This window comes from Podarcis liolepis (genome assembly GCF_965112155.1).
Source record: "Podarcis liolepis genome assembly, chromosome: 13".
NCBI classification, from domain to species: domain Eukaryota; kingdom Metazoa; phylum Chordata; class Lepidosauria; order Squamata; family Lacertidae; genus Podarcis; species Podarcis liolepis.
Genome location: NC_139573.1, coordinates 31,995,176 through 32,009,388, shown reverse-complemented (window position 1 = coordinate 32,009,388; position 14,213 = coordinate 31,995,176). Strand labels below are relative to the sequence as shown.

At 44.1% G+C, this 14,213-nt stretch overlaps 1 protein-coding gene across 18 annotated transcripts in view; it reads left to right on the top strand.

Annotated features, from left to right (window-relative positions):
• Positions 1–6,803: 6,803 nt before the first annotated feature.
• ATP6V0A1 (ATPase H+ transporting V0 subunit a1) overlaps positions 6,804–14,213 on the top strand; it is a 42,366-nt gene continuing 34,956 nt past the window's right edge. For 2 of the 18 annotated variants that reach the window (XM_083469607.1, XM_083469617.1), the window contains exons 1-5: positions 7,138–7,349; positions 9,839–10,000; positions 10,695–10,773; positions 11,546–11,643; positions 12,305–12,433. In XM_083469607.1, coding sequence (XP_083325733.1) covers positions 9,884–10,000; positions 10,695–10,773; positions 11,546–11,643; positions 12,305–12,433 — 423 coding nt within the window. In that variant the 5' untranslated portion in view covers positions 7,138–7,349; positions 9,839–9,883. Of the gene's footprint in view, positions 7,650–9,838; positions 10,001–10,694; positions 10,774–11,545; positions 11,644–12,304; positions 12,434–14,213 lie in introns of all 18 variants that reach the window. The other 16 variants (XM_083469604.1, XM_083469619.1, XM_083469602.1 and 13 more) reach the window with 15 other exon arrangements.

The window sequence follows — 14,213 nt, the reverse complement described above, 5'->3', positions numbered from 1 at the left end:
GAATGAACTGCTGCTGTCAACAAACCCTAGCATGGGTCAGTCCTCTGGCCACCACAATGGTGAGAACAACCCTACTGGGGAATATTTCAACACAGCCTCATTTGATTTTAAATCTGGACAAAACACCCCAGGCACCATGTTCAAAGCAAAGAACTTCAGAGTCAATGTTTCTGCTGCACATCTCAGCAGAATGATGCACCTCACCTATGGCTGGCATCTGACCAAAGACCCACACACACTTTGGAATGGTAAGTCAGAGGAAGTTATGCTATTTGCAGAAATTACTGCCTCTAGGTCCTTGAAGTTTTACAGAACTCCATGCCAACTCCCCACTCCCCCACAGAAAATGTAACTACTGTACAAGTCGTAACTGCTGAATACTTGTGACCTTTTCTTTATAAATATTCCAGCATGTAGGACTGAGTAGCTCCAAGTATGCACTCTTCTCCTGCACCCTCTCACAAGGAAAAAATACTTTCCAAAACATAACTAAGACGGAAGAGCTTCTGATCACATATAGAGTGCTTTTCCCTTGTGCATCCTATGCAGGCATGGGCAAACTCCGGCCCTCCAGATTTTTGGGACTACAATTCCCATCATCCCTAGCTAACAGGACCAGTGGTCAGGGATGATGGGAATTGTAGTCCCAAACATCTGGAGGGCCGGAGTTTGCCTATGCCTGATCCAATGCCTCCTCAATTATCTAGTGCCCTGCAATCTGGTGCCCTGCATGGGGATGGCAATGATGAGGCCCGAGGGAGTCATATGATGTGCAGTCATTTGACAGGAGAGAAATTTGAGCTTTCATTTGGGCTTGCTGGTTTGCTTAAATGGCATCTGGCTTTTTCAAAAAGAAATGGAATAAATTTGGTACTCTCAAGTATTGAGATTTCTGATATCGACCACAGTTCCAATTATATATATGTTACAGATGTTGCGTCTACAGAATATATGTACTCTAGACGTAATCCAGAATAAATTTCCAACAACTCTTATGTTTACCAGGCAGTGTACGAGCTGCTGTACTGAGAATGGAGGCAGGCCTGGCATTCATTCCTTATTGGCTGCAATTACAGAAATTGCCAGATAATTACCCCCTCCCTCAAATTCTCAGTGGAACGTTTACTTGCTTGAAGTTGACATAAACAGCTTTCATATGCTGCAGTTGTCAGCATTTCAAGAAATAGATCGAACTCCAACAGCATTAATTTTGGAGTACGATTGTCTCCTGAGGTGTAGAAAACTGTGGACTAAAGTGCTAAGAAAATAAAATCCTTCTGTTAAATGCTCCTGTTTAAAACAGAGAACCATTCAAACTGTTTGCTTTGCCAAATGGTATTTTATCTGCTTGCATAAAATCATTCAGTAAAAGTAGTTTCATGTATTAATACTGGGCAGTTTTCTATTCTCATGCAATTGTGTTTTCAAGCAGTGGGACATCTTGATAGAAGATTCTCAAGCCTTAATCAATCAGCAGTTATGTGTACATGGCCTAACTACAGTTTAGGTGAACACTGTTCCATATATCCTTTGTGAACAGAGAAAACTGCCTAATATGGAGTAAGTTTATTGATCCATCTAGCTCAATATTGTTTGCACTGAAACAATAAACCTACCTGAAAATGCCAGGGACCGACTCTAGAACCTTCTGAATGTGAAACATGGGCTCTATCCCTGAATTATGATCCTTCCACATTTTTATTCATTACTGGATAAAATCATACAGGTAGATCATTAAAAAGTACACCTAGATTAACAGAAGCTTTAATAAAGTTGCTTTTGCTATCAGAACTAGACAAATAAGTTACCTATAAGTTGGCATTATTTGAGTAGCCAGGCCTTGAGATGTGGAGACCCAGAAACAATGGAACAAACCCTCCACCACCACTTTTTTTCCAGACTGTCACATCTCTTGCGATACCAATGCGAGCAAGGTCACTGAATAAAAGCTGATCATTTTGCTGCTCTTTGGCAAATCTGTTCATATTTCTAACAATGATGCCTTGTTTTCTTGAACCGTAAAATAACGCATGAATATTTCTAGGAAGGTTATTTATATATCTCTGTTGCTGGTTGTCTAATTCAGGCTTTGCTTTTTAATGACCTATGGTTGTATACAAATAAAGATTGCCTGACTGGCATGACATTGGAGACAAACAGAAAAGCATGCACACAAACACACCAACATTTTGCAAGGTGCACTTGGCAAAACTTCCTGGATTATTCTTATTCAGGGGTGGAAATGTAGGGAGCAGCATAGTCTGCATGCCTTTGTTTTTTCCATCACAATGCTTTCATCAAGCATGCAGAGGAATACATTAGAAATTCAGTCGCTATCCTCGTGTACCCAGATAACTCAGCAGCATTCTCCAACCTCCTGACCACAGCTCATGGGTACTTCAGTTGCATTTGCAAGCAGGCAGTCTCAAATTCAGTCCTTGGAAACGCCCATTAAAACCTGCCTGAGCCAGGAGAGCTGCTTCCATACCAAAGAGCATTCTAAACCAGTGTTTCCCAACCACTGTTCCGCGGCACACTAGTGTGCCGCGAGATGTTGCCTGGTGTGCCGCGAGATGTTGCCTGGAGGGAGGCGGGCGAGTCTGGCGGCAAGAGGCGGGGCGGCGGCGGCGAGGACCCAAGCCGCGCTCTCCTTCCTGCCTCGCTTTGCTGCCTCCCCACCCCCCACCCCCAAAGCTTGGAGGTTCCCTGGCAGGAAGGAGGGAACTGAATCCTCTCCAAGGGCTGCGGAAAACAGACATGCAAATGGGGGCTTGCCAGCTCTTCAAGCGCCGCCGGCTTTCTTCGGGAATTACCGCCCGCTGAGCCCGGTAACGCTGACAGGCCGAGCCGCAGGGCTTGGCAGCGCAGCCGGCAGAGTGTGGGAAAGGGCAGCCGCCACGCGCCAGGCAAGGCGAGACTCGACGGGGAGGACACCGGCAGCAGCGCCCCCCCCCCAAACCCGCTCCGGTCAGGTAATTCACAGAGAGTGGACAGAAGGAAGCCTTAAAGGGCTTCAGCCTCCCAGAGTGGCGGGGAATAATAATAATAATGATGATGATGATAATAATAATAATAATAATAATAATAATAATAATAATAATAATAATAATAATAAAAATTGACAGGTGGTGTTTTTCTAGGTGAGGGGGTGGGGACTGTAATAACAAAAAAATCAGCTGTATATCAACCGCTGTTTTGCAATGAGGAATTGCAAATAAGGAAGATCAAAAGGAGAATGTTTTTTTGGGGGGGACTCTCTTCCTCTTCTTCCTCCTCCTCTCGTTCTTGCTCCTCTTCCTGGCAAAAGGGCTGCTGAGACCCCTTCTCTCTTGGGTGCCGGTGGGTGCTGTGACGTTGACGCTGCTGTGGCAAGTGCCTTTACTTAGCAGAGTGCATTCCCCTTTACACAGGAGGGGAGGGGAAAAAATTGAAACTTACACTTTCGTGCGTCCCTCCCGGCGTGACGCTGCGCGCTGACGTCACGGTGCTGTAATGGTGGTGTGCCTCAAGATTTTTTTCATCAAACAAGTGTGCCTTTGCCCAAAAAAGGTTGGGAAACACTGTTCTAAACTACACAGGAGATTTGCTGGCAGTCAATTGACCAGCATCCCCCACCCTCAAGTGAACAATTTCATTTTTATCACATTATCCCACACATCGTTCATAAAGTGGAAACAATGGCCCCTCCTGTTTGGTTTTTGTTTTGTTTTTTTGCCCTATGTTGAAAATAGCAGACCATTTTATAGAAAAATATTTCCCAAGGCACGCCTGAGCAGAGGAAAAACAAATGTTTCCAGTGTTTGAGGGTGATGAGTCAGTTTTGCATGAAAAGTCTCTATTTCAAGCAGGAGCAAAGCAAGGGCATTTGCCCATATTACTCATATGACATCTGCTTCAGAGATGCTCCAAAACGGTTAGAGTTTTGTGCTGTTTTGGATGTGAGCCACTATATGTATGGACTTTAAAATGTTTGTCAAAGTACAGAATGTTTACAAAAAGCTCTAGAAGTCTCATTGCTGATTAGAAGGCTGCAGTATTTTTACAAAAAAACACACACCACAAAACACTGTTGGATGAGAACTTTAGATGTTTATGCCTTAATGTGCAAGCATTACAAAAAAATAAAATAAACCTTCCCTCTCCAAAGGTTATAGTGTACTAAGTATACAACTAGGTCTGGAGAGAATTGGGTTTAAAGTCTGCTAAACCCCAAAGCTCATTGAGTAATCTTGACCTCGTAATACTTTCAACCTAACTTATTTCACAGGTTTGGGGAGAAACACACACACAGTGCCCATTATTACCCTAAACTGCTCTGAGAAGCAGCTGGATAAAAATCTAAGATACAAAACAATATTTAAAGCTTTTCTTTGACAGAAACTCTGTACCCTTTACAGGTTCATGACAGGCAGAAATTCAACCTACAAAGCTTTGCTCACGAGGAAGGGCTGGAGAAGCTGCACCTACTAATTTCTCCTCACTGTACTGCTGTTAGGCACCATGCCCCCCAATGAACAAAAGCAACCATGAGGACAAAAAGAGTAATAAAAATAAATTCTACTCACAGCACAAAGAAGTCCTTTTGCCTACAGGTCTTCAGGCATCTCCAAATGCACAGAAAATTAAGTGATCTTTTGTTCCTTTCTGTATTGCATTCCGTCTCTGTGGACTTCCCTCACTTTTACAGCTTCCATAGTTTCTCCCGGGGGGAATTTCTGTCCTGCACCTTAACAAGGCCTATGTTACCCAATTCCCCACAGGAAACACGAGCTTTTTACGCAGGAGACTAACCAGATGATTGTGCAGTAGCTTTGCATCTGAGCCATGCTATATAAATATTCTTATTATTTCTGGTTGGGGGCCTGTACGGACTCACCAGGAGAAGGACATGGCCTCCTTTTGATGCCAAACGATTGATAAGACTGGAGGGAAATGGTGGCAAAATGGGGGGGGGGGGCGAGAATTAAAACCTGAGCTGTACAGCATCAAGAGACAGAGTTAACCTTATCATTAGGAAGATACCTGCTGCAGCAGACCAAACACTTTATATTTATTGCTCTCTTCACTTATTGTAAAACTACCAATACAGTGGTACCTTGGTTCTCGAACTTAATCCGTTCCGGAAGTCGATTCGATTCCCAAAACAGTTCGAAAACCAAGGCGCAACTTCCGACTGGCTGCAGAAGCTTCCTGCACTCAAGCGGTTGTTCAGCTTCCGAAAAACATTTGCAAACTGGAACACTTAATTCTGGGCTTGTGGTGTTCGGGAGCCAATTTGTTCGACAACTAAGCCATTCGAGAACCAAGGAACCACTGTACAGTGGTACCTCTGGATAAGAACTGGATCCGTTCCGGAGCCCCGTTCACATCCAGAAGCGAATGCAACCCGCGTCTGCGCATCTGCACATGCGCGATTCACCTCTTCCGTGCATGTGCATGACATCATTTTGACCGTCTGAGCATGCGGTGAAACCCGGAAGTAACGTGTTCCGTTACTTCCGGGTCACTGCGGAGCACAACCCAAAGCAACTTCAACCTGAGGTATGACTGTATACTGATGGGCATGGCTGACTCAATACATTTTGGCACCCAAGGCAGATCCCAAAATGGCACCCCCTTCCCTGCCAAGGAAGGAGTGAGGGAAGAAGGGCTATATCAAGAAGAAGGGCAGGAAGGAGGGGGGAGAAAGCTCAACAGTGGGATCTGCTGCTCCAGTGAATCCTGCTGCCTGAGGTGGTCGCCTCACCTTGCCTCATGAGTGGGCCGGCCCTGCCTATGGGAAATCAACAAGGATATGAATTCTTCCCAGTAACTGGTGTTTAGTGGAACACTGCCTCCAATTCTGGGAGCAATATAGCCATCATGACTAGGAGGCAATGTATAGCCTTATCTTGTCCAGTCCCCCCTTTAAAACCACCCAAGTCAGCAGCAATCACTATACCTTGCGGTCAAGAAGTGTGCGTTTCTCTGTCCCGAAGCTCCCACCGCTCCGTTTCATTGGATTCTGTTGTTAAAACTCTACATTCTAGTATGAGGAGATTTTCTCCCTGAACACTTTCTCCACAGCATAAGCCACCTAGATTTTTCCGTAACACTTCTAATCTGCTATTTTCTAAACCAAAAAAGCTCCCGAACATTGTAGCTTTTCCTCACAGGGAAATTACTTCAGATCTCCCTAAACATTGTGGCAGTCGTTTTCCTGTGCCATTTCAAGTTCTTACACTATCCTCCTCCCCCCCCTCAGAGCCCCAGTGTGATTTACAATGATGCACATGTTTTTGGGACTTTCCTACTTTTCTTTATGCTATAAAGAATTTAGTAGGACGGCAATGTTTAGTGAATTGGCCACTTAGTTAACACACACACACAAAAAAGCAAAAGCCTGGATCTCTAATTAATCAGCTGAAACTCAGCACAGTGGTACCTTGGGTTACATACGCTTCAGGTTACATACTCCGCTAACCCAGAAATATTACCTCGGGTTAAGAACTTTGCTTCAGGATGAGAACAGAAATCATGATCTGGTGGCGCGGCGGCAGCAGGAGGCCCCATTAGCTAAAGTGGTGCTTCAGGTTAAGAACAGTTTCAGGTTAAGTACGGACCTCCGGAATGAATTAAGTACTTAACCTGAGGTACCACTGTACAACTAATCTCTTACCAGATAACAGCCCTGATAATTATGAATCAATGAGAATCATCGGATTGTAGAGTTGGGAAGGATCCTGCAGGTCTAAATTCCTGCAATGCGGGAATCTCAACTAGATCATACATGACAGACAGCCATCCAACCTCTGCTTTAAAATCTACCATGAAGGAAGGAAGGAAGGAAGGAGTGTGTCCACCATCTCTCGTGGGAGTCTGTTCCACTGTCGAACAGCTCTTACTCTCAGAAAGCACGTCTTGATGCTGACTCGGAATCTCCTTTCTTGTAACTTGAATCCATTTGTGTTGTTCCAGGCACACACCCTTCGAGATACATCAGTCACGGGAGCAGGGGGTGGGGGGTGGGGTAAAGAAATCATTTTCTGAGGCGAACCCTTTCAACCGCCACGATCACAAAAAACCCAGGGCGTGACGTCACCGGCCATGGCACGCCGCCGCCGCGATTTATGAAAGCGGTCGCCAAAATGGCGGCCACTTAAGGCAGGCAAACCAGCGAACCTTGCCCGAACGCACCACGCCGGCGCGGGCCCTGTTGCTAAGCAACACCACCCGGCCGGGCGGAAGAAGGGAAGGCGGGCGCCGCGCACCTACGCAGTGGCGTCATCAGCGGAAGCTGGTGGGGGGTGGGTTGGTTGCCGCTTTGCCGGAGCAGGTGCTGCTGCTTGTTTTTGGTGCGGCGTTTAAAGGTCTGCGTCGGCGAAGCCCTTTCCAAGGTGCGGGGCGGGGGGTGGGGGAGGCGGCGGGGCGGGGGGCGTTGAAAGGCGGTTAATACGGGGAAGCAACGCAATGCGTCATGGGAGAGTGCGGGGCCTAGTGGAGGAGGGGAAGGGTCTGCCCTGTCCTCTGCGGTTGTGGGAGTGGGGCGCGTGATACTCCGCTGAGGGCCAGTGAGGGGAGACAAGGGGCAGCCTGGCTGCGTTGGTGGGTCAATTTAGGCGGGTAGGTCGCCTAATCCAAGGTCCCCTTGTGGGAGGGGGAAGCAGAAGGTATATTTGAATGTGTGGGGGGTGTCATTGGGTTTTAGGGGCGCCCCAGGGGGCGAGCTGGTTTCTCCCATGGGTGCCTTTGAGAAGGAGGAGAGGGATCTCTCCAGAATCTGTGGGGACGTTTAAGAGTGTGGGGAGGAGGCCGGTTTCATGTTGGGAGTGATACCTGGGGCGTTGCCTTCTTGTGGGCAGGCGGCGCTGGATGGATAAGATGATGGGATGGTAATGGAGGAGCCACTTGCTAACCCATTTGTTTCTGAGAAGTAGATGTCTCCTGCTGTTTGTGATCTGTTCCCTCTTTGGGGAGGGATGGGGGCTGCTGTTCATGTTGTAATGTGGGGTGACAGCAGCTTCCTGCCTTTGTGTTAGGTATAAGAAGATGGAAGGCCCATTCCTGCTCGCCAAGGGGGTGAAATTAAGAGAAATTGCCCCAGTTTTGATGGGGTTGAGTGAACATGGGCTCTGGCACACAGCGAGGAGATGCATTAAAGTCAGTTACAAGAACAGAGAGGTCTCCTCCTCCTTCATGGAGAGTTCTGCAAAGGGGAAGGAATGTACTTCACTTAAAAGAAAAACTGAGGTGGGGGAGCTCAAGAGACAATAAATTGAAATAGGGATTCTAGTCTTAAGGATTCTTTAGATGCCTGTCATCCAGCACTTATTAACTTTATTAATGCATTAATGCTATCCTTCTGACGTGAAAGCATGTGATCGAGCATGACATTTGATTCGGTTGCTGCACCTTAGCTTGTATAAAATAATAATTGCAACTTTTCTTGGAGTTGGGCCTTACAAATTTGTCAGGCATTTGGGCAGATAAGCTCAAAGTTCAGTCATACTGCTGCTGTGGTGCCCTTGCAATGCCCTCATCTCTTGTTGAGTGGCTTATTGGAGTAAGATGCCAGAGTTAATTTGTAGTTTATTTTTTGGAAAGGCTCCTAGTCTCAGTAATTGTTAACATTCAGCATGGATAATGTGTGTTGATTTTTAACTCTTGCTGCTCAGCCATCAGTGAGCAGTAGCATCCGTGCATTATTTTCATTGAATTAGTTATGTCAGAGCTTTCAAAACTTTTCATGTTGGTGAAACACTTTTTAGACATGCATCATTTCACAACAAAGTAATTCAGTTTTACTAGCAAATTGGAGATTAAACTAGCCCTGGTTTCCAGCCCTGGTTGGAGTGTGGGGACCGTTTGTGCAACACACCTACACACTGCAACCGACGCACAGTTTGGGAAGCTCTGATCTATACTATATTATAGCAAGCTATATTTTCACATGTATTTCCCAATTACCTCTCTCTTTTGCCCACTGATCAAAAACCAAGTGAACAGTAGCAACACCATTCCAGTCATTGATGCATTAAATGCTTACAGCATCAGTAGCAAGCAAAACAAAAGTATGGACTGGATAAATCTCTACATAGTGTTTTGCCTCAACTGTTTGAAAAAGACTTTCCAAGCAGATCAAAAAATGATTCAATTTTTTTTTAAAAAAATCTGCATTTATATGTTAATAAGTTGAAATATTTCTGGACTCTGATTAGGCCCATATCATTCTGATGTGGCATTTATGTCTCAAGCCTGACATTAGTGGCTCACTTTCTGTTTTATCAGCATGACTGAGGAGACTGCAAAACCAATGGGACTTTACTTTCACTGGATAATCCCTGTGGACTATGACATCCGGATGTTCTCCCATCCCTTAGTGAAAATAAGCTCTGAATCCCTATGTGACCAGCTAAGTCTGCTGCAGTGCTATGTAACAGTTTTTCCCTGGAGATGGCTGTCAGCTGATAGGCTGCTGCTTGTGTTTCTGGGGCAGCAGCTTGCAGAGGTGCCACATGATGGGCAGCTGGTCATGAAGCATTAGCTGGAACTGAGAGGTGAAATTCAGAGGCAACAGCATTCTTTGTGAGTGCTGCACAGTAGGGGTTAGTTGTGTGTGGCACATAAAAATGAGACACACTTGAGTAGGTGTTCTTTTTTTACAATCCTTAAATATTATTTTCAGAATTTTTATTCCCTTATTCAGTTTGAGGTGTTCCAGTCCTACTTTTCAATCTCCATGAAAGAGATATAAATTAATCTACAATATATGCCTTCCATGTACCCCAAAAGGTAGATAACAGAATTGATACCTTTCTGGTGAGTCTTACATTTCTTCTCCTTTTTCTTTCTCTTAAAGGCAAAAGGATTCTCACCCTAGTTTGCCTGCCTCTTCTCTCTCACTATGGGGGAGCTCTTCCGGAGTGAAGAAATGACCCTTGCGCAACTTTTCCTTCAGTCTGAAGCAGCCTATTGCTGTGTCAGTGAACTGGGAGAACTTGGGAAGGTCCAGTTTCGAGATGTATGTATCTGGCCCTGTTGGTCCACACAATTTATTGTGTTGCTGTTTGTGACAACTGTTACCTATGCTCAAGGGCCCCCCCCCCCAATACTAGGATATAACTGAAGCATCTTTAGATTCTGTGAAGGTATTAACTATCAATGTTGCTGCCTTTTGTTGTGAGTGATTGTTCCGTGCCCTACAATGACCAAGTATTCAATTTCATGCTTTCCTTCATCATAAGGTCCTAGTACAGGTTACAGCAATTTAAAAATAAAGTATTAGAAACAGTGTGAAGCAAATTACAATCGCAAGAATAGGATGGGTCCTGAAAATATCTCAAGTGTCAAAGGCAGGCGAAAGAGGTACGTCTGCAGCATACAACAAAAATCATACAGTGAAGGTGCCAGGTTCGCCACTGTAGATAGGTAATTCTATAACAAAGGGGCTGCTGCAGAGAATGCCCTCTCCTGGGCTCCCATTGCTCTCTGAACTTTTGAGGGTGGTGGAACTAACAAATGGGCTCTTTATATATCTTTTATTGATTAGGTAGCAATCCTTTGCATTTTCTCTTTGAACAGTTAAAATGTTCATGAGCTTTCTGTGAGATCACACCAATATAGTTAATGGTACAGAAGGGTTTGGAGATGGACAGCAACTGGTTTTCAGTCACTGCACACATGTGATAGAAATTATGTTTTGTTCTTATTGACAGCTAAACCCTGATGTGAATGTGTTCCAGCGTAAATTTGTCAATGAAGTCCGGAGGTGTGAAGAGATGGACAGGAAACTTAGTATGTCATTGCTTTCTCTTGTATGCGCATAGGCCAGGCATAGGCAAACTTGGCCCTCTAGACATTTTGGGACTACAATTCCCATCATCCCTGACCACTGTTCCTGTTAGCTAGGGATGATGGGAGTTGTAGTCCCAAAACATCTGGAGGGCCGAGTTTGCCTATGCCTGGCATAGGCTGATGGGGCTAAATCAGTCTGGGATCCTTTAAACCTCTCCCCAGATTTCTGTGGCTATGCTAAATAATCTGCATATTGTACATTGTTGCAAAAATTAGAACAGGATCCAAACCACGAGAATATGATATACAGTGTGACATGATCGTTAGCAGCATAACAGATAAAATAGAAGGAAAATAGATTTCAATAGCAGCTAGCAAAAGTATAAGATGCCCTTGTTGTGTGGAAATGAACCCATAAAGTCAAAATTCCTTAGTATAGATCTGGGGAGAGTGACGTGATTATTTAGTCCTCATGCAATTGTTATTTATTAAGGCATGCTGCATCCATTCTACTATCATGAAATCAGAACAAAAAAATTATATGGTAGTAATCTACTTTCTTTGACCTGTGATTTTTAAACTATCATTTTGTAGATTATTTAAATGGGAAGAGATGTTCATAGTGGAGGTGTTTGTGTGGTCTGGTGGAATGGGGCATCAGACGATCAGTTGAACAAGGGAGGTATGCAGATCCATGAGGCCTTCTCTCACGTATATGATATTACATGCTCTTCTTAAATCATCCCCTCATTACAGTTCTCCCCCTTTTTAGGGTTTGTGGAAAAGGAGATTAAGAAGGCCAACATTCCCATCACAGACACTGGCGAGAATCCAGAGGTGCCATTCCCCCGAGACATGATTGATTTGGAGGTAAATAACATTGTGGCTTGTAAAATCATAGCACCTTGGGGTTTTGCAAGGCTTATTTCTCTTGATACAGGGCTGTGAAAAGTGAATATTGAGTGGGAAAATCAGATTGCAGAGGAAATAGCTAGAACTGGTTGCTGAATAGAGTTTTACAGAAAAGTCTGGGGGAAGACGTTGACATATTTTCCTGGTTTGTTAACCATGGTTAGGCCAGAGTTCCTTAGTCCAGATATTAACAAAGAACTCTGGTTTAATACTAGCCATGGTCTTTGTTCTGAAGGTGCACAATAGGGGATGAGGGAATAAAGTGTTTTGCTCCAGCACTTGTTCATGACTTCATAAGCAATCATCCAAACAGCCTTGATGGGAGCCCAGCTTTTATAGGTCTCTAGTTTTCCAATAAAGGGAATCATAAATGCATCAGCCAATGACAGTTTAGTTACTGATTTATATAATTTGTTCAAGGGCATCTCTGGCTGTAAAAGATAAAAATAATAGTTCTTATTGTAGAAGATTATCTCTATTATAGCATAGGATTTGAATTTGGCAATAGAGAGATTAAAGGAACTGACAGTTTATACATCGAGGAAAAGATGCGTCTACTACAGCATATTGACAGCTAATAATCAACTCACTTTCTCCTTACTTCTCTTTTCTTCTGCAGGCAAACTTTGAGAAGATTGAAAATGAGCTCAAAGAGATTAATACCAACCAGGAAGCCCTGAAAAGGAACTTCCTGGAGCTGACAGAATTAAAATTTATACTGCGCAAAACTCAGCAGTTTTTTGATGAGGTCAGAATATCGGATGTTTTTGCTTCTTATGCAGCTGGGCCAGCTCATCACAACCTTCCACTTTTCTTCTTGAGAACGCTTGTTTAAGTTGCAGTTTTGGGCAGCAGTGCCTCCCCTTGATTTCGAGAAACTTCTAAAGTTGTTTTCCATCATTCATGCAAACATACGAGCTAGCCACCCCATGGCTTACATTATGTGCAATGTTCATGTCTAGGTAAAATATTCCTCTGACACTTGTCAGAATGGTATATAAACCTTTGATCATGTAGAACCCCCGAAAGATTCCTGGGGGCATGATGGAAAAGCGCTTGGAAAGCAGAGCACCTATCTAGATTCCCAGTTGCTAGGATCAAAGTTTCAGTAATAAGGAAAGCTAGATGCTAGGATATTTCCAGCCTCATTTCTGCTAGCTAGACCAGAAAGAAAAGTATGGATGCACAGTGATCTGTCTCCCTCTTTTGAATAGCACAATGTTAGAGCAGGTCACCAAGAGCTTTGCACAATCTGAGCCTTATCTAGGTGTCAGGCTGGGAGTCCCTGATGTGTTTTGGACTTGCTGCTCGTGCCCTTCAGATTTCTAGACATTTGGGCAGCCAGTTAGCTAGGATTTTTCTAGTCCTGTTAGTCATTTAGGAAGGGTAGTAGAGAAAGTAGCAAAAGTTAAAAAATCTGGATCAGCAGCTATTTTTGACACATCATTAAATGAATGTCACTAGCAAATCCAAACAAATGCTTTAAAAAGGTCTGTGCTTCCAGGTGGTGATATGATGGCACTGAACAGATTTAGATTTATGTTCCCCAGACTGTAGAGTTACTGACTCAATTAAGAGGCTTTTTGCAACAGATCATGATATTTCATGTTCAACTTGGATAGCTGGAGCCCTGGTAGAGGTCTGAAACCTGTGGTCCAGTAGTGCTACCCTCTCTCTATTCAACACTCAGAGAAAAATGGATTTGTTAGTTAGACAAAATGGGACCCTGCTTTCCTTTGAAAAACAGTAACACGTTTTTTGCTGCCTCTGCTCTTGCTTTGTGGATGATAATGTGGGTGCTTGGGGAATATGATCAATAATGGATCTAAGCTCTTTGTCTTCAAATGTTGAAAAGCAGTTTGTAAGCTGTGGTCTGTTGGGGTGGTGCCTCCTGGACACATACACACACGAGTTGTGCTTTGGATTTTGCAGCTGCCATTTAAGTGTGGAATTTGGTATTGAATGTGACATTCAGCATCCTGAGAACCTTGGCTCGTGTATATTTTAAACTGAGTGCCTGTTAAGGGGGCCAAGGTAGGATTGAAAGCGGTGTCTGGTGAAATCTCAGAATGTTGAGAGTAAATTGCACAGGATAAGCAAATATATAAGCAAAAATTTGTTTTTTTCTCAGGAGCATCAATGGCCATAACCTAGCTTAATTACAAATGTGGCCTCTGGTAAAAATTAATTGCTGACCATGGTAATAGGGCTTGTCTAACATTTCTATATGATCTTTTGCTGTTAACCATCCACCTAGCACTAAGACAGGGGGCTGCATGGACAGCTTGTTCCATCTGAGGTGCAGGGCTGAAATGGTCCTCAAGAAATACTTGAAGCAGCTGGAGCACTTAGAAATGTGACAGTTAGGATTAAGTGGATATATGCTCAACTTCCGCCTTTGAAATAAAAATGAAGTTCCTGACCCTTCACAGTTGTGGAAAAACACTTGAACATGTAGTGTTTGGGGAAGCATCCAATCTTGGTGCAACAAGTGCTGGTTAATTTTACTTTGGCTCGGCAACCTGCAT